Source organism: Lissotriton vulgaris, chromosome 1_1 (assembly GCF_964263255.1).
Source record: "Lissotriton vulgaris chromosome 1_1, aLisVul1.2, whole genome shotgun sequence".
NCBI classification, from domain to species: Eukaryota; Metazoa; Chordata; class Amphibia; order Caudata; family Salamandridae; genus Lissotriton; species Lissotriton vulgaris.
Window position 1 is genome coordinate 1268478507 of NC_141685.1, and position 27850 is coordinate 1268506356.

Consider the following 27850-nt stretch of genomic DNA (forward strand, 5'->3'; position numbering starts at 1 on the left):
CAATGGCAATTAATCTGAAACCTAATACTGATTTCTTGAGACTAGCTCCAGCTTGTGTCCTTACGTATTGATTCCGTCTTGTGTTCCTGTTCTTAAAAGCAACCAGAAGAAATCCTGGGTTAACCTGCGTAATAAGACGGTGGATAGGTTAGTAAAATATGAAAGATTCTGCCCATCTGACATGAAAGAGGTTATTATGGTTTGTGGGGTGGTTAGGCCAATCTACCAAGAATATGAGGGTGCTTTCACAGGCCACAGACAGTTCATTGTTTATTAAGTTTAAACAAACAAACTTTTAGTCAAACCATCAGTATCTGTGCTTTGCCGTTAGATTATTTTTATAAACCTCCCTCTAGGGTAGGGTTGGTGGATATGACGGTGCTCCTGCTTTTCTATCAAAAAGGTTTCAGGTCCTTTCAGATTTTGATACTCAAGACTGACAACCAGTCATAGTAGAAAGTGAATTACATCTCCTAATAACCTTCAAGTTACTATATCACTCTCTGCTAATAATATATTAGATGATAATATTACCCTACCCAACAATAAGATAAGCTCAGATGCAAATACCCTGAGTGAGAGTTTAGAAGATTTACAAGGCATTGTAAAGTTTAAAGAGACACAAAATATGCCATTGGTGATTGGACTTAGTGAAAAGTTGGTGACATCTGAATTTAAGTTGACCCTACAAAAAAACACAATATTTACCCCTGATTTGGTCACTGAACCCCATGTAGTTCACGAAGCAGGAATAGAGTTAGATACTGTCGTGAATCTAGGAATGGGGAAAAGGAGGTAACGGAAATATGGCTGACGTCATGGAATATTGTGGGGCTAAAAAGGAATTTGCAGGATGCAGAATGGCAGGAGTATATAGATAATAGGGACATATGCTTCTTTCAAGAGACATGGGCTCTAGAAACCCCCAACAAGGTTGGGTATGGAACCTATAGTGTTAATGCTATCCCCTCGGTTAGAGGTAGGTCCTCAGGTGGCCTTGTTATATGGGTAAAAGTTACCGTAGGTACTGATGTAACTCAGTTGGACTTCCCATCACCAGATATAATTGGTGTGAAGATTTGTGCATGGGATAAAACTGAAATATATTTAATAAATCTATATAACAGACCAATCCCGCCCAACAAGGAATCTATGGTGATAGACCAGCTCAACTGTTTTTAACAAGAATTGATTCTAGGGCAATGATAATAGTTGGAGGCAATTTAAATGGCAAATTTGAGTCACTGGTGGGCCTTGAAATAATTTTCGAAGATGAAGACATGGCAAATAATATTCCCCCTTAGAAAGTAGCCCAGTAGTACCTTGTTCAGTTGCAGCTGCCCAAATTATGAGACTGGTGGCAGGTCATGGGCTTAGAGCTTGTAATGGTAGATTAACATCAACAGCCCAAATGTCCCAACATTCAATAGGGGTAATTCTAAGAGTAGCATTGACTACATTATAACATCTATCGGATTCTGGCCGAATGTAAAAGATCTAGTGGCCAATGCTAGAATTGATAGTGATCATTACCCCCTGCACCTGACACTAGCAGCGGATATATTCAAAATAACTCCAGGGGACAATGAAGATATAAATAATATTTTTTTTAATGAGCCATTAGTAAATAATAACTGTAGAGCGCTAAAATGGCCAGTTATAGAGGGCAATATTGAGGCTATGACGCAAATCTATGTTATGTTCACAGACATCATTGACCCATATATTGATTTGCCCGCTACAGAGTTCCCTGTAACGATTGTACACCAAGCATTGGTAGAAGCTAAATCCCTAAAGTGAGCGGAGGGAAAACAGAAACAAGTAGCTTGGTAAATCCCTGGTATAACAAGGAGTGCTGTGAGGCAAAAAAAGAGCTTATACTGGCAGCAAAAAACAGTAACGTTATGGCCTTAAGAGAAAAAAGGACTAATTACAAGAGAATACTGGTATAAACTAAGAAAAGTTGGGATGAAAACATTTGATTGGAATTAATTAGTGCAGCAAAAAGGAGAGATCATGTTGGATTCTGGTGGTTGATAGCAAAAGATAATAAAACAGGAAGATACAGTAAAGACCTCTTTTTGGATGTACATACATGGGTCAACCATTTTTCCAGCTTTTATTCTGTATCCACAATTGAAATAACATACGATCAACAAGATTGTGTATCCAACACTAGTACAGCTTGCCTGCACTTTAATTTGGAGGATACACTGGCAGCAATTGATGCAGTGAAACCAGGGAAAGCGCCAGGCCCCGACAAGATACCAGGAGATTTACTGAAACATGACTGTCTGGGGCCCTTACATTAACCTTCTTTGCAATTCAATAGCAGCAGGTGCACCGATCCCCGAATCATGGAAGGGGTGGAAATTACTACTATTTTTAAAAAGGGTAATCGTTATGATCCCTCAAATTATCGCCTAATTGATATTCTAAAAAAAAAATTGCAAGGCAAATTTTAATGAAACTAAATAATTGGATTGAGGATAACTGTACTCTTTCGAAATTTCAGGCTGGATTTAGAACCAGGGCCAGCACAATCGACCAGGTTTTTAGATTTCTTTGCATAAGCTGGCAGTATACGATTTAAAAAAAAGTTCACCTGTATATTGCCTTTGGCGACCTGAAGGCCGCATTTGACCATATTCCCCGAAAGTTACTATGGAAATCATTACAAGATCAAGGGGTACCTGGTGAACTCCTTGTGCAAATAATACAGCTGCACAAGGATAATTATATAAAGGTCAGATGGGGTCCGAGAGGCGAACTTACAGAGGCAATACCAGTAAAAAGAGGTTTGAGGCAAGGATGTGTGCTGGCACCCACCCTATTTTCGTTATATGTTAATGATATTCCAGAATATCTAATGGGTTGTGAACACAATTCACCAAGGCTAGGAGGGGGGCTAGTACCAGCTCTTTTATTCGCAGATGATACCATATTAATATCTCAAGCTCTAAAGGGCCTACAATGTTTATTAAATACCTTTTGTGCATACTGCGATACTAAGGGCCTAGAAATTTATCATAGCAAAACTAAATATATGGCAATAAACCCACACAGATCTTTTAAAAAAGTATCTTTTGATCAAAAGCCAAAAGTAAGAATATGTGTATAATTTTAACTATTTATGTATAACTTTAGATACTAAAATGACCTGGAAACTGCAACTGGTGAAAAGTAAGGCCGTCTTGCTTCAAAACTCCCTACTGATAGTTAAAAAACATGGGAGTAGTACTTCTAGAGCATTGTCCCCAGCTCTGGGGTTTTTAAATATAAGGTACAATCAGCAACCCTGTATGGGGCTGAATTATGGGGACAGTCAAGTAAGAACACCTTTGCGGCAGGGGAAAATACGTTTTTTAGAAAGTTATTGTGCCTTCCAGTTCGTACACCACTAATCCCCGTTGTTATGGACCTAAACATTAAACGTATAGATCATCAAGCCATACTAAGACCACTATAGTTTTGCGTGAGATTGTGGTCTACACCAGAACTTGCACATTACAAAGATGGCTTAAAAGAAATACTAAAGTTTGATCACAGTATGACTCTCCAGTGGAATACGCATTTTTTCCATTGGTTCAATAAATTGGGCTTGCAACACTTTTGGGACGAACCATCAAACTTGATACTGGCTTCTAAGAAACTATTAAAGTCCACTTTTTGGACTTATATTCAAAACAGTGTGTCCCACAGTTCTAAAATTGGCACACTAACCACCCAATTTTTATTAATGGAGCCAATAGCGAGCTTCGATCTATTTCTGGATGAAGTGCAGCCACAGTTAGCAAAATCACTATATTTAAAGTTACGATATGGTATTCTACAATCTAACTTTAGTACATCGAAATGGGTCAGTTACTCTGGGGAGGAGAAGAATGAGTGTTGCACACTATGTCAAGCTGACACTTTGGAAGATGATTTACATATACTATTCTTCTGCCCTGCTTACGACAAACCTAGGAAGAAATGGATCAAACCCATATGTAGAAACATGGGTACTAGGGCTTGTCGTGAGGCAGAAAGGATATTGAAAACTGATGGTTCCCAAAAAATTGTTTTCAGTGTTAGTAGGTATTTGTTTAATGTTGGCATAATAAGAGCAAAAGTAGGCTTGAACTTCTAAATGATTTTAAAGGATTGCATATTTATATGTATCTGAAAATATGTCTATATGTAGTAATGCACTTGCACTTTAAAAAACTGACAGACTACAATGGTTAAATTGCTTGTTGTTTTATTGCACTAAAGTATTTGCACTTTTTGTTATGGAACATCAACCTGGAAGTTATATCAAAGGAATGAATATTTGTACCCTATTACATACTAAAGGAAGTAGCAGTCTGTCAGAACAGATCCCTTTTGGGAAACTCTATTGACAGGAAGTATATAGTTACTTATAGTGCTTGGTTACAATAGGGCTAATTGATTGATTTACGCTATTCCTCAAATGTTTTTAGATACTAATAATGCCCAGTTTTTAATGTATTTATCTATATTTAAATATTTTAAATTAGTACAATGGATGATCGGTCTTCATCTTTATTTGATAATGAGTTTACCTGTTTTGAAAATTGTTATAAGTGGAGCCTCCTTGGTGTAAATACATTTGGCTGTACTTTTTAAAAATTTAATGTGTTTACTCTGTGCATCTTTTATGGTTTAAATAAAAACCGAAATAAAGAATAAAGAAAGGATAGGTTAGGTTAAAAGGGAGAGGACGGTCTTTAAAACCGAGGGCATATTGTTCTTTTTACCCTGTGGGAATTGTTATTTTCCCTTTGTTTTAGCTCCATTTCTGTTATACATTACCTCTTATCATATTTTATGAGGTTTGCTATATGAAATGCATATTTATTTAGTTTTAATATTCAATTACAAGATTGGCCTGACTGATTGAATTTGTGAAACAAACTGAGATTGATCGTTGCCAAGAGAGACAATAGATTACACTTTATATTACTGTGATGATTAAAGATCAAGGGCACAAATCACTTTATATCCATGGGGTACCCAGGAGTGATGGTGCAATGCACTTTATACTCTTGAGTGTGATTGTTGTCCTTCTTTTATTGCTGGATTTTACTGACCATTTTTAATGTGGTTGTATATGCCATGTTTTTTATTATATACGTATGTTGCATCTATGTACTTTATATGCTCTGGAAAACAGTGGGAAATAAAGATTGATTGATTGATTGATTGACAGATCACCTCAAAACTTTCCAAGAAGGAGATGAGGTGGATGAACTTTTTTGGGACAGTTTTGTGAAGATCTGACAAACCATGTCAAAGTTATTAATAAATGCTGTTCCTATAGAAAGTACGACCTAACTATAACTACACAGTAGTGACAGCCATATCTATATATTTCTGTTTTGTGGGTAAACTATGCATAATCCTCCTTTTTTTCAAACCCCCAACGTCTGTTTACCTCTAGCCTCCACTGATCCCTAAAACTTCTTACCTCTACTTACCTTGACCCAGCCTTGAGCCCTAAAATCCTATTACCTCCCTTTATTTCTGTCCTCCCCGGAACCCCCAAAAACTTTACATCACTTTAACTCTACCCTCCCTAGAACCCAAAACACCCCTTTCCTCTCTCAACATGCCCCTGAACTCTAAAAAAATCCTTAATTTCCTTTACCTATATATAGTCTGCCCTAAACGCTAAAAAACCCTTACCTCCTTTTAGCTCAAATCAACTCATATTCCTAAAAAAAACCTTGGCTGCCCTTTACCAATATCCGTCCCTGAACTCTAACAATCTATTATCTCTATTACCAGTAACCCCCTTCCCAACTCACTAGTGATAAGTCAGTCACCATTGTCAACTCTGGTTGGGGATGGGAGAGGGGCCTGCTGCTGGAACGGTTTAATTTGAACAGCAAGAATGCAGACCATGAGCCTTTTCCTATGAAATATGGATGTCATCCAATAGATTTTCTCAACGCTGGGCCCACTGGAACCTCAGATTCTGTTGCAGAGCCTGCATATGCCACCTAGCATAGCTGACAAGGAGAAAGCAGGAGGACAAGAAGCTTAAGAGCTGCTCTCACCTTGATCCAGAAACAAAGTTGAAACATTATGATCATAGCCTGAATGACCTGGACTCATTGCTGTGGAGGGAAGGTCCTGTACTGTACTGTACTGTGTACAGGACAGCTCAGATGAATGGGAGCATCTGCAAAGGATTTTGGTGTGATTCAGCTCACTGCAAGTGAATCCCAATGATGTCAGAAGTTTCACCTTCATTGGAGGTGATCTGCAACTGACTGTGGTGAGCCCACTTTCAACAACCATTCATCAAGGTGTGGAAAAACTGGTATCCTCCACCTCTGAAGGTGGGCAGTAACCACAGCCATCACTTTCAAGAACACCCAAAGGGCACTGATAAGGCAGAAGGAGAGCACATTAAGCTGATCTACATTGAACCACAGATAACATCTGTGAGACTGCATGACTGGTCTACGAAAATGTGCATCCAGCAGGTCCAAGGTCACAATCCAATTGCCAGGGTTCACATAGGATAGGATTTGGTCCAACATGAGCCTTTGAAGGCATTTAAACGATCAGGGTCCAGAATAGGCCAGAGTTCCCAGTCCTTAAGGCCAAGGAACTAGAAAGGGTAACAACCCTTTTCGCTTTACAAGTCCGGAACTCTCTCAATAGCATCTTTGGAGAGTAACACTCACACCTCCTGTAACAGAAAGGACAGGTATGCATCCAAAATGTACTCAGATATGAGAGGAAGATTTGGTGGGCAATAAGAAAGAAAGAGTAGGGCATAGCCATAACAATCTGTAGGGCCCATCTGTCAGACATGATGGATCTACATCCTAGTAGGAAATGCTGAATACTGCCCCTCACAGGATGGGTGTGTGCCACTAAGGACAAACAAAAGTGGCTTTGTATCCGTTGTTGCAGGGGAGGAACTAGAGGAATGGTGCTTCTGCTGACCTTCGCTCTCCCTACCAGACCACATTGTCAAAAGGTCTGGGCTGACTGCTGTACTTTTTGTGGTAACTGTTTTTGTTTGTATGTCAGCTCCATGGAATAGTCTCTGAACTTTAATAACTGAAGTGGGTACTACTTGGCTGCTGTCAACTCACCTAAAGATCATGCTGTGGCTCTACTTTCTATAAAGTGCACCAAGAATGGATCTGCCTTTGGACTGAAAAGTTGTGAGCCAACCAAAGGCATCCACATGAGAGATTGTTGTACATTTCTGGAGAATCCTGAGGAACGCATCGGCATGTGTCAGCAGAGCATAACTTTGGTGCTAACCACCCTATCCAGGCAATCAGTAGTATATAGGCCAGCTTGGGTCATATATTTGGCGTCATCTTGTCCATCATGGATTGTCTGAGCCAAAGCAAACTAAAGGTCATCCAGGACCACCAGCAAAATCTCACTGACCATGTCACAGAAGGCCTGTGTGTAGCAACTCACCAAGAATACTGAATTTACCAATCACAATGAGAGGCTGGCAAAGGAGAACATATGGTTGCAAACACTCTAGTCCTCTTGGACTCCCTATCTAGAAGTTTTGTGGGGAATGAATTAGGGACTACCCCACTGGTTGAATCATGAACCACAAGGATATATGGGATAGGATGTTTAATAAGAAAATGAGGTTTCCAGGAGCTGGTCTGCCACTCTTGGCCAACAGCCTGTTCACCAGTGTGAAAGAACAAGGCTTTGAAAAAGTGCCCATTAAGGTATCTGTGAGGGCCTTGTTAGAAGGAAACAAGGGCTCAGACATGGCAGACGGCAGAATTTTGACATTTGTTTTTGTCTCAACTGAAGTCAGCTGTAATCTAGATAACAGGGATGTGGCAGAGGGTGCAAGAGGCAGACCTATTATCACCCAGAGTTTCTAATTGAAAGCGGATGCCAGTGGCAACAAGCTGTTGTTATCCAATGGTAGGTGGATAACATGGCTAAGAGCATTAGCTCGGTAATGCATGAATATCGCTGACTTTTCAGCGATATTCATGCATTTCGGACGATTTTTATCGCTTAGGAGATAAACCTTGATAATAGCAAGGTTTCTAAGCGATAAACATCGCCGCAGCTTGGCGATAAAAATATTGCCGCTAAGCCAACATAGCGATAATTATCGCTAGTTATTGGTAATAGGCCCCTTAGTTCCAATGTTTTGATAACTGGGTGTAAACAACAGCCAAGCAGGTGTTTAATGGCTGGGGTGGCAAAGGCTTGAAGAGGCAAAACCTGAGTTGAATATATGCTGGCTTGGAGATAGGGTTACAATATGAACAGTAATTAATGGAGGGATGTTGGGTTATATAATGCGCTTTTATGAAGGATGTGAATGTATGGATACATAGCACTAATTGGTTATGTGACGGCAAAGCATGCTGTGTTGCCTTGTCTTACATTATTTTATTTACTGTTGTGCTGCACTTATGATGCAGAATGGTGTGCCAAGTCTTGGCATATTATGTTATGGTTTAACTATTCCATAGTGAGTGTCACTAACTCACAATGTGAACATATTTGCAAAATACAAATAAGATGTGAATTTTAAACATGGTAGAAGATCAAACCAGGTCTATGGAGTACATGTAGAGATAGTAACATATCGTTGATGGACAGGGAAGAATTGAAAACCAAAGTCAATTCAGGCAAAAATATCCAAACCAGCCACTGTACTGTTGGTGACCATGTAAAAAGTGGGGCCATTTGGACTGTTATGCCGGGTTAGAACAAATGGCACAGCTCTAAAAGCAGCCTCCTAGCTTGCAGCCCACCCAAGAAAATGCAATTGTGATACATAGCCAGTCAGATCCTATTCGCACTCTTCTGACCTGGTGCACCCACCACTCTACAAATAACAAGCATTAAAAATGCAAAAGGCCTCGCCTTTCCTTAAGTTAAAGCCATGTGCTTTGCTATACAATACGATTAGCAAAGCAAATGGCTTTAACTTAATTAAATACGAGACCTATTGGATCTTCAATGCTTGTTTTGAGGTGTAATAAATATTGCAAAGCACACGGGGCACTCCTATCTGCCACCTAAGTGTATGAGGCCTTTGGGTTGACTAGTAAGTTAGGTTTCAGTAACCCATACTATGCTGGTCCGGCATTAAATAAATGAGGATATAGGAAATTGTTTCTCTGGAAATGTGGGGAATGGAGTCGTTTCACGTGAATTGTATGAGGTGAATGATGAGCGGATTACACGAGACTTCATTTAACAGTTCGATTCCAATGATCTGGATGATGTAGAAAACTCTTTTGATGTGTCAGAGGTCAATGTTTCTATAGCTCTGTGAACTTTGAACTAGAGTAGAGAGACAGTTGGCAATTTTTTCTCTTTAATGTTAATTTCCACTTGGGCACTTTTTCTCTCCAGGAACTTGTTGATCAGTTGTACCATTTCTGAGATCACTATTTTGAGACGCACAGCGTGGATAATGCTGGGAAGAAGCAGCAGGATGTGGCCGACGAGATGGCAAAAACACTTCTTCAAGTTAAAAGATATGAAGATACATTGTGAAATCTGTGACTACTCTCTGACATTTAGGAGTGGGCAGATGCCAACTGACACAATGCAAGACAGCGGCCCCCTCATACAAAACAAGCATTGGCATAGCCAATAGGCCTCGCTTTTGGGACCTTATAAGTATTTAGTAATGCAGCACAATATGCTTACGGCTAAACACTAATAAGGTCCCAAAGGCGATACCTATTGGCTATGCCAATGCTTAATGTTTAACTTTCAGGGAATGAGAAAATACGGTGTTCCAAGAGCTAATCTCCTTCCTTCCGTCCGTTCCGTCCTGCGGCAGGCATCATTGGTGTCTATAGGGGCATCCACTGAGAAACACAGACCGCAACCAGTGAGGCGCCTAACGCACAGCCTGCAGAGTTCAAAGGTTGCCAGCCAAAGTCCCACTACATTAGATTGACAGGATTAAAGGCCATGTTGGCACTGCCTACACTCTTCATTAGTGGTGTTTTCTACCTTCTATCCGTGGTGCTTTGACCTTTAAGAGCAAGCACTGACACAAATGACACCAAGCGTGAGGGTCTGTGGGAGATGTCAGTGATATAAAGCACCAGCGAGATGTCACTAGCTCCCCCCCACTGCTCATTGCTTCTACCGTGCGTGTGAGGTGGGCCGAGACTCTGGCCATTCAAGGTTTTTTCGGCGTGACCTGTGGAGTGTGCCAAGGAGACGTTCGAGGAGGGGACCAAAACTCCGCGGCCTCAGGGCACAGGTGGAGGTGTTCCATTACGGGCCAAGCTTGACAAAGGCATTGCTGAAACGCGTTGTAGTGGACACAATAAAGTATAATTGTGCTATCCTCTGGTGTGTCGCGTGTTATCTTCTTCGGAGTTCTGTAGATTTAACCTTGTGTGGAAACTTATTACGCAGTTGTCGTTCACCGCTGCTGGCAACAGCGTCGTTAGGAGGAGGATCGGCAAAGTATGACGGAAAGTGCAGAAAATATATATATATAATTTTTTCCACTAAAAATCCAAAGGTTGCAGGAACGTTCCAGTGTTGTAGTTGGGCTCAGACTTTACACACACAAAACCATAGAGATTCAGCAGGTATAGTTATCTCAAGTAACTATAACTCGTGCCCGAAGGTTACTTTAAATCATGCTCCCACCATGCACAGGTTTTGCATCAGTAATTTCACTGCAAATGCTGCAATATTATCACTGATGTCATAGAAGATGTCACGAGTAATGTAATATGTGGGGTAATTAGCAGTGCATGGCGTGGGCGTGAGTTATAGTTACCTTAGGGCAATAGCTGTAGCCAAAAGCTGGCCCACACATATATACAACACACACATGTTCAAATAGATACAAAAGTTGCACACTGTTACACAAGCAGATATACATAAAACACACACATTCAAATAAGACAAAAAAGATACACACTGTTCACAAACAATACAGAAACAGGCGCAAACATCCACCAACAACCACGCACGGAGCACATACAGTTGGATAAAAAATTGCACACAAAAACAACCTATCATCCATACAAAAAAGCACATGAGTTAAAACAAGCACCCAAGGTAAAAAGCACACACTAGTACACAAGCAGGCATGACAGAAACAGACACAAACACAGTCACCAACACGCATGGACGCACACACAACACAATCACAGATGGGTACATGAACTCATGAATTCACTCATACTTAAACACACACATTTAGTTTAGTAAATATGCTCCACACAGCTACCGGTTGGCTGTAGACTTCCAGTTGAAAGAGGCCTGGAAAAGTTTCCAGAGAAAGAAAAAGCCATCAGATGGTGAGCATCAGACGCCATATCACATTAAAAATAAAATCAAGCAATGGCAAAGCCAATTGGTCTTGCCTGTGAGAGCTATTAGCTTTGTCAATGTTTATTAGTTATGTTGTACAACATGCATGACAAAGATATCAAAAAGTGTGTTATGACGCAACCAGCACTCGCTGCGTCATAGTGTTTTTATTTTTTATTTTAGTCATGCTGTACAGTAGACAGTCTGCCTTACAGCATGAGTATAAAACATTGACAAAGCCAATAGCTTTCTCGTATGTAATAAATTTTGGATTTGTCGATGCCTGTCAGTGTTTTGCCATTATTAGCGATACCCTGGATTATTAGAGGATTAGTCAATGAAACATGAGAAAAAAGACAGAGCATATAGGAAAACATCACAGTTTGTCCTACAAATAATCCTCCAGTGTTGGGTTATGGTGTTGTACGACTCATGGCTAATTTCTATGTTCTGTAACCCCATTCTGTTCATTAAAAGGCTGACTTTTTATTTGGTATCTGCCTAGCCTACTTTCATTGACCACATATGAACCAAGAACATGAAAACAATTGAAACTCTAATTACCTCTAAAAGGTTGAGGGCGCTGGGTTCCATCTGCACCAGTCTTCCATAAAGCGTCACCCACTGGCTAATCAAACGCAGGATTTTCTGCCGTTTGTTGAAGGAGTACACAGCCTTCTCCTGTTCAGTGCCTTCTGATGGCTCCGCGTAGAAAGTAAGAAATTGTTAAGAAGGTTTGCTCATAGTATAAATCACGGCATTCCATCCTAAAGATATTGGGGGCCCCTGGCAAAAATGTTTAAGGGCACCGGTTTGGAACAAATTTAAATTTTATCACGATTTTTTTCTAATTCAATCCTTTTGTTGCCTAACAATATTGAATTATATAATGGGTAACGTACAAAATTACAGCTGGAGACAAATTTCTATTTCCCAGGGGGCCCATCGGAAGGTGGACGGACTGGCTTTTCCCGTGCCCTAAAACGTCTCTGCGTTTGAGAACATTAGTTGGGCCGATAAGGGAATGTTAGCCTGCATGTAACAGAAAAAAATATATAAGCTAAAAGTCTTTAAGAAAATACTGGCTACGATATCCTCTGCCGCATTCATCCTGCTCTGCTTCTCTCTACGTATATTTTTAGATTTCTACACTGTTCTTTTATTAACTACAAAAATGTAATGATGGGCATAATTAGAATTTTTCTTGAGAAGTAGGAGGATGAAAACGTTGCCACTTCATGCAGATTTGAAGTTTGACAACTTTTCACAGCTTACATTTCTAACTGTAAAACCTACCTTTTGTGGCATGTTGTTACCCTATTACTTCTAGGTCCAGAGGTTGGCAAAGTATCACTCCCTTTAACAACTATCTTGCACAAAGATTCTTGCTGGCTTACAGTTCATGCAATCTTTTGCCAAAACATTGTACAGTTTGATTATCTAATTCTTACGTTTGGAAGTGCAGGTAAAACCTTTTTACGGAATTAATAAATGAAGGTTTATTGGCGATTCGAGTATTACGAGAGGAAAGAAATACATTTTCATTGATATTATGGAATAACCTTGGTCCTGTTCCAATATAACAGTCAAGCAAGAACTGCCAGACCTTGTCCCCCCTGAGCAGAACACAAGCTATCCCAGACTATTTCAGCCTATTTTGGCCCTGGCAGTAAGGTGCAAATTTAGTCCTACAGTACAGCGAGCATAGGCCCACAATCGGGCCTATGCATCACATTGGGGAAATCAAAAGACTGATGGGTGGAATGCCTGAATTAATCTCAGCTGCTGCTCATTACTTGAGCTGCATTCCTGTCCATGCTCACTTGGGTTACTTCGGCTCCCATTCAGAGGGAACCTGGCCAGGCAGATCAGACTAGACTGTTCCTATTGGGGCAGAACCAAGACTGATTTGCATGTAGATGATTCATATCTGAGATGGCATGGTTAGCAAAAGAACAATTACCTGAAATGAGTACCTACTAGTTACTGATATTAATTCCAGCAATCCACCCATCACTTTTTGTTTCATCATTATCAATGCGGCACCACTCTTTCAGACATTTTCAGAAAATTTGCTCCAGTGAGATATTACCTCTATGTTTACAGGGTGAATATTCTGCTTCAGCACAGACCTGAATTTTGAACTGCCTGCAGTACATCTCTTTACGATGGTTCGGGATCTTGCTGTGCTTACTGTTACTCTGCAATATGTCTGTCTCTCCCCATTGAGCTTCTCGGGAGGGCAGGGAAAGACCCATTGTCTTCCCCGAGTGGCGGGGAGTGCAAGCCACTACACATGGGTGGCCGCCACCAGTCCACATCCTCCTACCATTTCTTTTCACATCACATTGTTCCCACTATGTTTGATCAATCAAGAGCACCCCTCACAGCTAGATGAGGGCTGCCTTGCTCCTCCAGAGCTCAGCAGCATCTCTCAGATTCCCAATGCCTCTAATATAATGTTGGCCCTGTGTACAGGCTTTAGTTCACGTTTGCTCCCAACCTCTTCCAAAACCCTTCTAAAACGTCCAGATCGGCGCTGCCAGGGCCACCATTTTACCACCTCATCCTTGTGTAACCATGTCAGCCATCACAACTACTACTGTCACATCTTTCCAGCAGCTCTACCATAATTAGCCTCCATTGCCTATCCTGCATCTCCTCTGCATACTGGTTCCAGCGCCGAGGAGGAAAGGAGGGAGGGCTCCCCTCAACAATCCTCCAGGGGACACAGCTTTCAAGTGGTCTCCCTCAGTTAGCAGCAGTCGCTCCAATTGGCGATCACCTCCTTCTTGGCCTAGCATTATTGTATAATACAATATTTTCTGGGGATGATGATTCACAAACGGAGTTACACTAATAACGGCCATCTTGCTCCTGGCACAGCCACAATCTGCGATTTCTAAGAATTGATCCTTTTAATAATTTATGACAAGGATAGAATAATGTCTCTCTGATAGTACTTCTGTTTCCCTCTTCGTTATTTAAAAATGATTTTATTTTTTCCCCAAGTAATTTGATGTGTTTCAAATTGTCTTCTGCATAACACAGGGGCGTCTCACACGGATCCACGAAGTCCATGCCCAATCAATATTTTCAAAACATAAAATTGAGATTAATGTTAATACAATAAATAAAATCATATTCCTGGTTTGCATCTAGCCTGAAAATTCGGCTTGGATATAATCCTCTTAAAAACAATACACAACTTTGCCACACTCTGCATTAATGTTTGGATTTAAGGTTTGTATTGCAAGACAACTCTCTAAAACTAATTAAAAAAACTAGAATAATACATTAAAAATATGTCTCTTCAGTTGGAGCAGCATAGCAGAACAAGGCAGAAACTACTGTATGTTTGTCGTGTTTACCACATCCCGCTCTAACCTAGTGGCTGAATACAATATCTGTAGATTTTCAATCGCAAGCAGACAGGGAAGAAAAGCTAATTAAGTCACAGTACACACACAGGGGCATATTACCAAGGCAGGCGAAATGAAATTATTGCCGCTTTAATCGCCCTATTAGCAAGCTGTCGCTAACATCAGTTAGCGACAGCTTTTAGGTGATAGCGAGCGGTTTGGGGACCGCTTTGCAAGTCAGCGATTTTTATCATTAATTACATGCAAAGTAAGCGTACCCAACTTGCTAGCGACTGAAAGCAATCGCTAACATCGCTATCGCAGGCGTAGCGACAAAAAAGTTTGCGCTAAGCGTGAATATCGCAGAAAACTAACACCTGCTCAGACCAGTTCTTAGCCTGTATATCCAATGGGAGGTGGATATTCAGGCTAAGTCCCTATTAGCGATAATGCCTGAATATCGCTGGATTTCCAGCAATATTCATGCATTTCGCCGCTATCGCCGGATATTTTATCGCTTTGGAGATAAATGTTGCTAATAGCACGTTATCTCTGCGAAAAAATCCGGCGATGCGCGGCGATAAAAAAAATTTCGCTAAGCTTATTTAGCGATAAATATCGCTAGTTGTTGATAATATGCCCCAATGTTCTTTGTGGTGACCTGCAACTGTGTTTCCTACAGTTGCCCTCAAAGGAGGTGTGCTCCTCCTCCCTGACAGGGGGAATGAGTTGTTCAGGTAACAAAGAGATGTTCGTTACGCTGGATCGGGAAAACTAATGCATTCATTCATTGTAAACTTTGAGAGAATGGGTCACCATAAGTAAAGCCTATGGAGGCAAAGACAGCACATTCACACTGTCATGATGCTACTTCTTTCTACATCATGGTAAATCTGAGCATGTGGTTTATTTTGACTTCGGCACGTCCTTGTTACAGATTGAGACATGTAGAAGAAATGAGTTGTTGCCATAATATTCCATACAACATCACGCGCTTCACAAATTGTCATGGTTTTACTAAAATAAAGATTTGGGATAACCTCAGGGATGACACCGGGTGCTTTAAATGTGACCATCGTCGTCAATAAGGAACATATGCCTTGCTACTAGACTTCCCATTTGGTAAGAAAGACAAAACTGAGAGGAAGGACTATGCACCTTTTCAGATAGATGACAGGTTTGATAACACTTTCTTCCAAAATATCGTAAAGACCTTCATTTCCCTGGACTGTTGGACGAGCTCACAGACTATCTACCCACCATTTCACAGACCAGCTGCCCATTTTCTATTCGTGTCCATATGGAAGACCTTTTTTGTGGACACTGTGCTTATATCACCTAAAGAATAGAATAGCGATACACTCCAAAGGATATTGATGTAGTAGGGACTGACACAGCTGCGAGGTCGGCATGAAAACACTGTGGGTCAGTAGGAAATCACCAAAGAACGTGTCTGTGAAAAAACAAAAAAAAAACAAGGAGGTTTAGAAGTAGAAAATGTAAATACAATTTGAAGATCCTGGTTTTTGTCTGCAAAAGAGGTAAATATATGTGTTCACCACAGTTTCTGCAAAAAGGAGAACACAGGGCCAAAAGCTTGGTGCACATGATGGAGTTTCTGACCAGAGAATTAGACAAAGTGGATTTGCCAAATGGTGCCAAATCACGGGGCACACATTCAACCAGTCGTGGAGTTTTAGCCAACAGCAGGTTGGAATCTAAGGGCTCCGGGTTCATTTTTCTCTCCTCGCAAAGTAATGTTGAGTAGAAAGCCATGGGTGGTGAAGGCGTCACCCATGACATGGGGCCACTACCTAACTTTGATAAGGACACACTGTGGTTATAATACTTGAACGCATCATCTGCTGTTATTAGACCTAACAGTATTTTGCAAATGTCGAAATTCTGATACGATCGTGGCCCCCACGCTAATCTCAAAGAGACATTTGCATAGACAATTATGGGAAAAACAAATGGGTTTTAGATTTGTAGACCTGCCCATGTGGCCCTGCAAATGATTACACTTCGTTTTTGCAGGTTGAAGTATGTTAGAGCAATAAGATGGATTCACCTCCCCCATCTTGCACCTCATGTAACCAAGACATCCACAACTACTATCCATTTTGCCTCGGCAAGGAATCTTCCAGCTTCCAACATAAGCTTCTTCTGTTTGTCCAACCATGTGGCGTTTTGGGTTACAGGTAAGCTTTAGAACAGTGAGCTGGCGTAAGTTGTGTCATTTTAAGTCACTCCTTCGGCTTCCTACCTCTCTTAGTATGAGGTTTATTAATGATAAGACGATCAATGAGGACTGGGGTCAGAGATTTATTTGTCATTGCTGTAAAGCTCATTGCTTTTGACAGAATTGTTTGAGATCCTTTGCTTTTGTCTGCGTGTGCACGTGACCAAAACACATAAAGCACCTGGTTCAAAAGGGGCAAACAAGCATTGGCATTGACCGTTCCATATCAGGCATTTGGCACGGTCATGAAAGCCTTGTTGAGGTTTCCAATGTCTGCCTCAACCAGAAGGATCCCTCCTGTGAGGAAGTCTCAATGAACATAGTAATAAAGACTGACACAAATTTCAGCAAACATGTGATAGCATTATTTCTGTGAAATGTTTGAGGAAGGTTTGGTGCTAAATATGTAAAAAAAATAATAGTGCAGGGGGCCAAGGTTTTTCTTTGGAGCCCACCTCTGGTGCTGCTGAATATCAGACTTGCTGAATGTCAATAATAAATAGTCTTGATTACACCTCATACCTTGTTCTACTTCAACACTACACTTCCCGTCTCTGTCTTTCCCCTGTGGTCTACTTTTAATTCATGCCTTCTCTGCAACTTACTTTGCCTCCTCCTTTCACCATTTTCTGCCTTTCTCGCTCATGCTCAAGGTTTGATGATGAAAAATGAGCCCTGGTCTCAAACAATGTGTACTGGTGCCCTCCACATGCAACTGTTGGGTATGTTACTAAAGGCATGCACACCTACTGTGGAAAGTGGTATTGCGGATTGCCTGAGAGAAGTGCTTTAAAGTGTTATTTATTTATCCTTCAAAGTGAAAAAGCTAAAAGTAGTTTACAGTTCCTTCATCCTCTCTGTTTGATACATGTTCAAGGAAAATAATAATTATAAAAACATTTCTAGTGAAAAGCGTGCTTCATAACACAAAAGTGTGTCCAGTGACAGTCAAGGAGTGCACATACCAATTTCTTTAATCTGAAAGATGGTGGTTATTAAACACAGAACACCCAGGAATGGAAGTATGCGGTCTTTCTCAGAGTTACATTATTTCCAGATATAAATCTTTCTCTTGATTCTCAGTTTTTATTTGGCCCATAAATGTTTTGAAAATCAAAGTTATTTCTAGAAACTAAAATTTATCTTGAATCTCAGGTGGGTTCTATCCACAAGTTATTTCTGTAAATCATGTATCCAATTGACTATGTCAATACAATTAATCGAATCAGAAACATAACTGGAATTAGCTTTTTTACTTAACTTCTACATTTTCCAGAAATTATAGCACATCTTGTGGTATCTCCCCTTGTGGTCTCTTCTATTGTTAATCACATCTGCGCCCTGTCAAGCACACCTGTGAGGGTCACTGTGATGTCATATACTGTAGGTTCCCATGGGGATGTAACGTGTCTCATGTGAAGACATTTGACAGTTGGAGGATGAGCTGTTTATGGATGGATGGGATTTTCATTGATTAAAATAACTTGAACCTTAGACAGTTCTCCTATCTCTTATCTAACGCCTACACCCGTGAAGAGACGACTTTTGGAATGCTACACATCCTTTCTCCACTACATTTCTACCTCTGTAAAATATCCTTGCATATGGTTTGGGTTATTTTAAGAAAGCATGCCCAAATGCTATTCAATCAGTAATTTGGTTATCACACTCAATTCAGAACTTCTAATTGTTATCAGATGAAATCTACAAAACAGATGTAGAACCACTTCCCCATCCCCTCTCAAGGAAAATTGTACACTGTGTCTTCACTTCATCATCTCACAAGATAGCACATGAAGTAGTAATACATAGCTATTGATGATGCTAAAAATGTCTAAATTGACACACCTTTCTAAATTTGAAAGTTTGGGAGCTCTGTTCTTAGCAGGAAAACCCACAGTGTGGCCTTGGTCTTGACAAAATATTTATGTGAGTTTCATACACAAAGATCTCCTATCTGAACTTTTATTTACAAGAAAAGTATATAGAAAAATTAAGTGAATAGAAAATGATGATCCATCCAAAGCTTTTAGTACAAGATACTTAATGACTGGGGTAGACAAAAAGTTGACCTTGGCATTTCAGAGCCAGAAATAGTGACACCAAGGAAATAATTTACAAAAGGAAATTGTGGTACAAAACCTGTCTGATCATATATGGATGAATCCAGCTTCATTGTCTCCAGCAAATGTTCGAAGATCTTCTCAGGAGTACCGGACATCACTGTGTATCTGAAAAACAGAGCAGTAAGTCAACTACCCAAGAAGAATACTTGTGGGATATTTTACCAGATCATGCCCCTCCCAAGCACCTCACTGCCTTCTAACTTCAATGATTATTGTGTGATGGTCCTTAAAACAAGCTAAAAATATAAATTAGACAGCCTTTTGTTAAACTATTGATGACTGAAAGTTTAAGAGATCCCATGTTTGATACCATTTCCTGCCTCACAAGGTGGATGAAAATATCATGCAGCTGAAGTGGGTCAATATCAGCATGAATATATTGATTTATTATTCTTCAGTGCATATTTATAGATTGTTAACAAGGAAGATTTTATTGAATCTAAACGTGGAGGACAAAAAAGAACTCAATTGGTCAAAAAATGGTGACCTTAATTCTACCATGAATTTGTACAATCATGGAACAAAGAGTTCAGCTTTTGACTTTTACTTGCAAAGTATGAAAAAGCTAAAAGCTCAACTTTCTACATTTCAGAAAATTTATATTTTACAAATCCAAATGATTTATTAAAGTACCTTTGCAATAAGTGGCCCCCATGCTAGAATATGAAATGGAAATAATACTACAGTTTTATATTTATGTCGAGATAACGTTGTTGTAACGTTGTTGATGCATGTATGTATATGCAAATTCGATCAAGTCAATGTGATGGGGATGCACTGCCAGTGTTTCAGAAGGTACTCCTATCAAACTTTGTTACAGTATGTATTGTCATCTCAAAGATAGAAAATTTCCCAGTAATTTGCTTGTGCCCCAGTTTGAACCTTCCACTTTGCTTTGGCTAGAACACCAACAGAATACATCCTGACATCAAACATCTGCAAATGTCAGCATATCAGAAGGAGCCATGGTAGTGTGATCTATGCAACCTTTTGCCCTTCAGCGATTGTACACAGCTAACTGCAAAGGGTTTGCACTGTTACACTAACCCTTGCCAGGGTTGTGTGTTTACAAATTAGCAAATGAAGGCTATCCACTTTATTACTTCTCAGTATCCTTTGTGTGAAGGTACATGAATTCCTCTTTCAAAGTATTTTAATGTTACTCTGTAGAACGTGTGAAGACTTCAGAAACAAGGCAATCTCTATGATTTGGCTGTGGGTCAACTTATACATTGAGAAAACATGTTGAATTACAACATGTGCAATACATGAAGTCCCCTGGACATTTTTTCCTACCCCTAGGAAACAATTTGGTTGTTATTCATGCAAGTGCAGACTTTTCAAAAGTGGTTGTAGTGAAATGGGTTTCGCCCAGATTTTTCGCTTATTGATAACTTGGTTTTTAGACCTTTTCTGTGGGTGACTCTCACTACCTGAATTTCACCTACGGTAATAACCTTGCAATTGGACTATGTTAGACCCGGGATCCCTGGTTGGATGCGGTAGGTACCTTAGGCCAAGTAGGGACCCGCGCTCCAACATCAGGGAAAGGAAGGTCACCTTCTTAGGTAACCCCGCTCACCCCCTCTAAAGGTTGGCACGAGCAGCCAGGTTTATCTTCAAGGCAAATGTGTAAAGTATTCACAACCACACTCCACACTCACAAAAATCCAATGATGACACCACAAATAGACTCCACACGAGTTTTATAAAAAGAGTTTAAACATTACGTAAAAAGACCACACGATATAAAACCAACATATGAGGTTGTGTAATATTTCTTCTGGCTGGTTGTTAGGCCAGCCAGCCCTTGTAACTCCGGTGATGTCAATGTAATGTAATGTGTCTTGGAAAGCGCACTGCTTCCCTGAGGCGTCGTGGCGCTGTAGACCGCTGGGGAACCCGTCCTGGCTATCCCTGCGAGATGGTCCCTACTGGGTATCTCCAAGGTGAAACCAGGCATCCCCGGCAAATGTGGGGGGCCGTTGTAGAGATGAGGCAATCTAATGCCCAGAGTTGCCGAGTGTGATCCCTTGTTAGAGTAGGCACTGAGGCGAGAATTATCTGACCGTGGTCCACGGCCCTGCCGCGTCAGGAATTGAACCCTGGTCCCGGGCTGTTCTCTGCTTCCGGGTCTGCCGCCTCTAACCAGTGAGCCACACCACTCCATGAGCACTTCTAAACATTCTCCTGTACTTCTAATCACATGCCATGCAGCTCATAATCCTAGAATCTGGTACTTTTGCAATGTAAAAATACTGTAATGCGTAACATATCAATCGGACTCTCTACAATGAAAATAATGCAATGCGTAACGTAACAAACAGGCACTTTGCCAGGTAACACAATGCAATGCATAATCCAACCACCAGATATGCCGTTCTGCAATATTAAGGCAATGCAAATACACTAATCAAGTAATTCGATATGCAGGAACAAGGCAATGCGTCATACGACAATCAAGTAGTTTGTTATACAGAAGTGTTGCAATGTGTAAAACGTCAGTCAGGTACTCTGCTCTCAGAAATGGAATACTACGTAGTACACTCAGGCCCGGTAACCGGGCCTTAGGCAGTCTGTCCGCCTTCTCTTCTGACCTTCAGTCAGCCTCTCACTGTTGCCCCCAAGACAGTACAATGTAATTCCAAAGTTCAGCTTCGCACTCCGGCCCCTGTACCGCAAATCCCTTTGGCAATACGGGCCGCAACACGAGCCGAAACAGAGGCCTGCGCTGTCAACACGAGAGAGTGGCTGAGAGTGTCTCCCTCCGAGCCCGCGCCCCTCCCAGGAGTCGACAAACATTACCTGGGGGGGGCAAACCGCTCGTCTCTCCTCGTCCAGAGGTTGGGCCTCCAAGCAGCTTTGTGAAATGGCAACGGTGGCTCGGGCTGGCAACACAGCTCCTCCAGGACTGCCGGTCCGGGCCACTTCACTTCGGAAGATCTCAGGCCGCCACAAGGCACACGCACACAGCGTCGCTAAGTCTTCCTTCACTCCAGGTGCACGATCACTAGGCACTCCACACAGGTCTCAGGCGGCACGAAGATCACACGCACAGCGTCAGTGAGACTCCCTTTACTCCGGTGCACACGATAACACAGCAAATCCTCACAAAAGTCTCCCGGTGCCCAACACACAAGCACAATGCGGTGATGAGACTCACGTGGATTCAGGTGCAAACGATAACATGGCAAATCCTCACGAAAGTCTCCCAGTGCACAACGCACCCGCACACAATGGCGATGAGACTCATGTGGATTTCGTTGCACACGATAACAAGGCAAATCCTCACAAAGGTCTCACAGTGCACTACGCACACCCTCACAGCATCAATGAGACTCAGTTGGATTCCAGTGTGCACGATAACAAGGTAAATCCTCACAAAGTTCTCACAGTGCACAACGCACACGCTCAAAGCGTCGATGAGACTCACTTGGATTCCGGTGCACATGATCACTGGACAATCCTCAGAACGGGGTTCAGGTTGCACAAAGCACATGCACACAGCGTCGCTGATCCTTGCTTGGATTCCAGGTGCCCCCGATCACAGGCCGATCCTCCTAAAGGTGTCAGTGCTGCACAAAGCACACGCACACAACATCACTAAGACTCACTTGTACACCAGGCACCCATGATCACAGGCAGTTCTTACGAGGGTCTCAGCCTGCAGAGGCACGCTCCCTCAGTGCCTCTGAGACTCTTGTGGAAACTGTTATGTTCCTGTGTCTCCAAATAGGGAGCCAGCTCACCTCAGGGCCTTGGGGATAGTTACTTCAGGACACAGCACATAGCAAAGTCCTTCAAGCATGGGGACAAAGCACACAGCCAAGTCCCTTTAGCCTTTCCTTGGTTGAAACAGCAAACTCTAGGCCAGCCTTAGATCACACAGCAAGGGTCAGCCATATCCTCCAGTCTCTTCAGTTGTTTCTTCCTTGGCATCGGTCCTCTTGTAGCTCCAGTTTTTTTCACACTTGATCAAGTCATTCTCCAAAGTTCAGGGGCTTCAGCTCTCATAGTCATACCCCTCAATGTCTTTGAAGTCTTTGTGTTTCAGTGGGCACTGACCCCTGTTCAAACCACTTTTAGGTGCCTCTCTGCCAGTGACACAGTTCTTCCTTTGATTAGTGGGGGTCTGGATTCTCAATCACTCGGCAGGAGATGAGCCAACTGCTTTGTAGCAGCCACCCAGGCCTCTTCACCTCTAAGGGCTTCTCCTCCTCAGATTCAGGTCAGACTGTTGCTGTCTCACCTCCTCCCCTGGGTCAAGACATTCCCCAGATCCTATCACTTTCAAATCCAGACGGTCAATCCACAGCCAGGCAGAGACACACAGAAATGTTAGAGCACAAAACTCAGCCGCTTCTAAAAGAGTGGCTTCTTAACACATAATGCAAAAACCACCTTCATAAAAAGATGTGTTATTACATTGTGAGTTTAGGCATACTAAACTTCACATTTCCATCTTAAGCCTTTGGGAAGATAGACTGGAAAACATATAACACAGCCTTCCCATTCTATCCTATGGGCAAGATAGCCTTTCAACAGTGAAACTGGAGATTATTTCACTGTCAGGACATGACACACACCTTAGTCAGACCTACCAGGATATAGCGGCATGGATTAGCAAATTTAGCAGCACAAAAATGGAAAATTAGCACACAAATATGGAAATTTTGCGGCAATTTTGTGGCTCTTTATTTGGCAGTTTTTCTTACAATAAACACAGATATCTTAGTGGGCACTTTTGTAAAAATCGCTGCATTTTTACAAAAGTGCCGATTTTGCGGCAAACCGCGAAATCAAGAAGTCCTGGAGGGTCTGACTAGTGGAGAAGTTACTAAAGTCATGCTAGGTGAGCGTTGTGGGGGAGGGAAATCCTTTAAAGAGTTATTTTCTTTCTGGATTTCCCTTCTCTTCTTGAAACGCAAGAGCAGCAACATTGTGGTGTCACCAGGGCTTTAAGCAGAAGCTTTTTCAATATTATATGTAACAAGCCATAGTTGCAAATTATTTATCTTATGCAACTAATAACCATTGACAAAGCCAATAGTCCTGACTTGCTGTTGGTATAATGTTACTTGTTGTATCACATATCAAATGATTTAAAGCCACGCCCTTAATAACATCGGCCACGCCCTTTTGAGAGACCCCCGTTTTTTCATAGCACTTAAAACCCTGCAAATATTCATAATATAACACAGCGCAACAAGGGTTTTTTTTCCTCACAGAAGGATGTTTTTCACATGGAGAAAAAAAGTTAAAAAGTCCAATTAATCTGAAGGCATTTTCACAAGCACAATTTTTCACTACATATATGTAGACAGAATTGCTTTTGCATGGGCATAATTGGGAATACACCATACTTTTCCACCAGTTCTCTTGGAAAAGTCAGTGAATTCTAAAAAAATAATAAATCTTTACCCGCAGATTAAATCTAGGGGGACCCAGATGTATTATTTAATGGGTCCAAAGTCACAGGCAGCACGGATGCAGCAATAGACATCTGGATTTCACTGGCACTTTTGTAAAAATCGCGCATTTTTACAAAAGTACCGTTTTCGCTGGCACTTTTGTAAAAATCGCAGCATTTTTACAAAAGTGGCGATTTTGCGGCAAACCACAAAATCCAGGAGGGTCTGCTTATACATGTTCTACCTTTCACATGCTTTGCACCCTGTCCAGGGTGTACCCTAGACCTACCATAGGGGTGTCTGATGTACACAGAAAGGGAAGGGTACGGTCTGGCAAGTGAATGCCTTGACAGAACAACATGGCAGTTTAACAAACTGTGCGCAGGCCCGGCAATGGCAGGCCTGAGTTCCCCTTTTAAGGCTACTTGTGTGAGTGGCACACATAGTGCTGCAGGCCCACAGTAGCATTTGCATTTTCAGCCCTGGCACAGATAGTGCACTTTATTAGGTACTTCACTTAGTAAGGTAAACATACCAATCATGGACAACCAATAACATTACTTTATACATGGAACACTGACACTTCAACACTGTTTAGTAGTGGCAAAGTGTCCAAAGCATTTAAGTTGGCAACACTATGTCAGAAAAAGGTCTAGGGTGGAAGCAAAAAGTTTAGGGACTTTAACCAAAAAGGGCCAAGCCCTACAGACTGCAGGTGCCTACTTCCAGTGTCCGAATAACCTACTAGTACAACCTATGAGTCTTCCAGAATTGTCATATATCTCTGGCTCAACTCTGGATCAGTTTCTAGGTCTTTTGTCACCATGCTAGGCCATGTTAATTACTCCACAGCAGAAGGAACAAAAAGGAGAAACTTACATTGCTTCACTCTGCTCCTGAGTAGGAAGAGGTGTGGAGGAAAATCTGCTTCTGCAAATTAGCTGTCACACTCTACCTGGGTTGATACAGCCCAGACCCACTTAACAAATGAGGAAGTCCAGAGATCTGAAGGCACCCCTTTGGAGTTTTGGTGGGAAAGTCCATGCCAGTGATGTTAGCTAGGGGTGTGGCTGAGGCCCCAAGAGCAGATTTGTATTTGTATGTGGATTTATAGAGCGCGGTTGCTGCCCGGGGGCGTCCAAGCGCTAGGAACCAACAGAGGGGAGAGATGGAGCAGGGGGACTGGCAAAGCATTACTGTGGGGATTTGAAGAGGAATGTTTTGAGCTGTTTCCGGAATGAGGAGAGGTTGGGGTTGGCTCTCAGATGAAGGGGTAGGGTGTTCCACGTCTTGGAAGCATTATGGGTGAAGGTCCTACCGCCAGATCTGGCTTTTTTTATTCTGGGTGCTGTGGCCATGAAGGCCTGGTTTGATTAAAGGTTTCTGCTTGGTTGGTAATGGGAGACTAGGTTACGGGTGATTAGGGGACCGGTATTCCAGAAGGCCTGGTGAGTGATACACATGGCTTTGAAGTGGATTCTTTGGCGAACTGGCAACCAGTGTAGTTTGATCAGACCGGCTCTGACAGATTGTCGACGAGGGAGCTGAAGTAGTGTACGAGCTGCACAATTCTGCACAGTTTGAAGTCTCCGCAGTGAATAACCTGGGGCAGCAAGGTAGAGGGCGTTGTTGAAATCCAGGCGGGACTGGATCAGACCCTGGATGGCTACCTGTTTGGCTTCCATGGGTAAAAGATGGAGAACTTTCTTTAGCATCCTAGGAAGGCCAAAACAGGTAGCCGAGAGTTTGGTGGCTTGAATGCCAAAATAGAGGGATCTGTCCAGCCACACCCCAAGGCTCTTGATGTTGTCCTTGGGTGCCGGGGGGGTTCCCAGACAGGGTGGCCATAGAGCATTGAATGAGCTAGGGTCAGCAGGGCCCAGAAGCATCAGCTCTGTCTTGTCTTCGTTCATTTTGAGTAATGAGGCGAACATCCAGCTCTTTACCTCCTCTAGACATTTTCTGAGCCCTCCTCCCTTTGGCATATTGGCCTCCTGCGCGAATGAGACCACCAGCTGAGTGTCGTCAGCGTAGGAAATGATTTTAACTCCAAACGGCCGGACAACCTCAGCCAGTGGCCTCCTATAAATGTTAAAGAGAGCAGGGCTTAATGAAGAGCCTTGTGGTACTCCGCATCTTAATGGTCTGCTAGTGGATATTGACTCGCCATTGAATACCCGAAAGGATCTGTCCTTCAAAAAGGGCTTGAACCATTGACATGCCTTGTGTTTGATACCGATATTAGTCATACGGTCCAGCAAGATGTCATTGCCTACCGTGTCAAAGGCCGCACTTAGGTCAAGGAGGATCACTGCCACTGATCCTCCTTGGTCGAGGATGTTTCTGGATTCCTCTGTGTCCATGAGGAGAGCGGTTTCGGTTCCATGCTTGGGTCTGAAGCCTGCCTGGGTGGGGTCCAACAGGTGGTGGTTTTCTAGGTAGGCGACCAGTTGGCCATTGATGTATCTCTCTAAGACTTTGCTCAGCCAAGGCAGTAGAGAGATTGGCCGGTAGTTGCTGAAGTCTGAGGAGTCCAGGCTAGGTTTCTTTAGCAGGGCTCGGACCATGGCACGTTTCCATTCCGGCGGGACCGTGCCGGCGGTGATGGAAGAGTTCAAGAGGTCCATTATGATGGGCAGAGTGACCTGGGATGCTGACATAACAATGTCTGGTGGGGCTGGGTCATCAGGGGAGCCTGATTTGACTTTCCGAGCCACAGATTCCAGAGACGCAAGATTGAGGGGGGGAAAGTGGTCCAGTGTGGGAGGAGGCTGAGATGAAGTGGGTGTCAGGGTAGAGTTGGTCTGAGCTGGGAGGGTGGTGGGCAGGGGGGGGAAGGATTCATAGATTTTATTGATTTTTTGAAGGAAGAAGTCTGCCATCTTGTTGCAGTGTTCTGTGGATTTGGTCTCAAGCAGGCTAGGTGGCAACTTTGTAAGATTTTTCACAATTTGGAAAATTTCTCTTGGTTTTGATTTAGCTAAAATAATTTTATTAGAGAAGTGTGCTGCTTGGGTGGCTTTGATTTCTTCTTTGTACTCTTTGATTAAATTTCGGTATTGAGTTTTATTTCCTGGTAAGAAGTCCAGACACCATTTCCTTTCGGCTTGCCTACACTGGAGTTTCTTTGCCCTAAGGGCCTCTGAGTACCAGGGAGCGGATTTATGGGAACGTTTAATTGTGTTTTTTCTTTTGGGGAGGGAGTGATCGAGTGATTGAGTAATCCATTCTTCGTATGTCTGGTTTGCTAGGCAGGGGTCCTCATTGTGAAGAGGTAGGTTGCTAGCCAGTTTGGTGGTCCATTTTTCGATCGGAAGGCGAGACCAGGGTCTGGCTATTCTTACTGTGGGTCTGATGGTTAAGGCCCTAGGTGTGGTCCAGGAA

General features: G+C 42.2%; 1 protein-coding gene across 1 annotated transcript in view; it reads right to left on the reverse strand.

The window, feature by feature from the left end:
* Positions 1 to 27850, reverse strand: part of RAPGEF3 (Rap guanine nucleotide exchange factor 3) — a 977833-nt gene that overhangs the window by 436813 nt on the left and 513170 nt on the right. Inside the window, exons 11-13 of the mRNA XM_086964721.1 lie at positions 19072 to 19160; positions 16062 to 16140; positions 11890 to 12040 (exon numbers count right to left, since the gene is read on the reverse strand). Coding sequence (XP_086820847.1) covers positions 11890 to 12040; positions 16062 to 16140; positions 19072 to 19160 — 319 coding nt within the window. The remainder of the gene's footprint in view (positions 1 to 11889; positions 12041 to 16061; positions 16141 to 19071; positions 19161 to 27850) is intronic.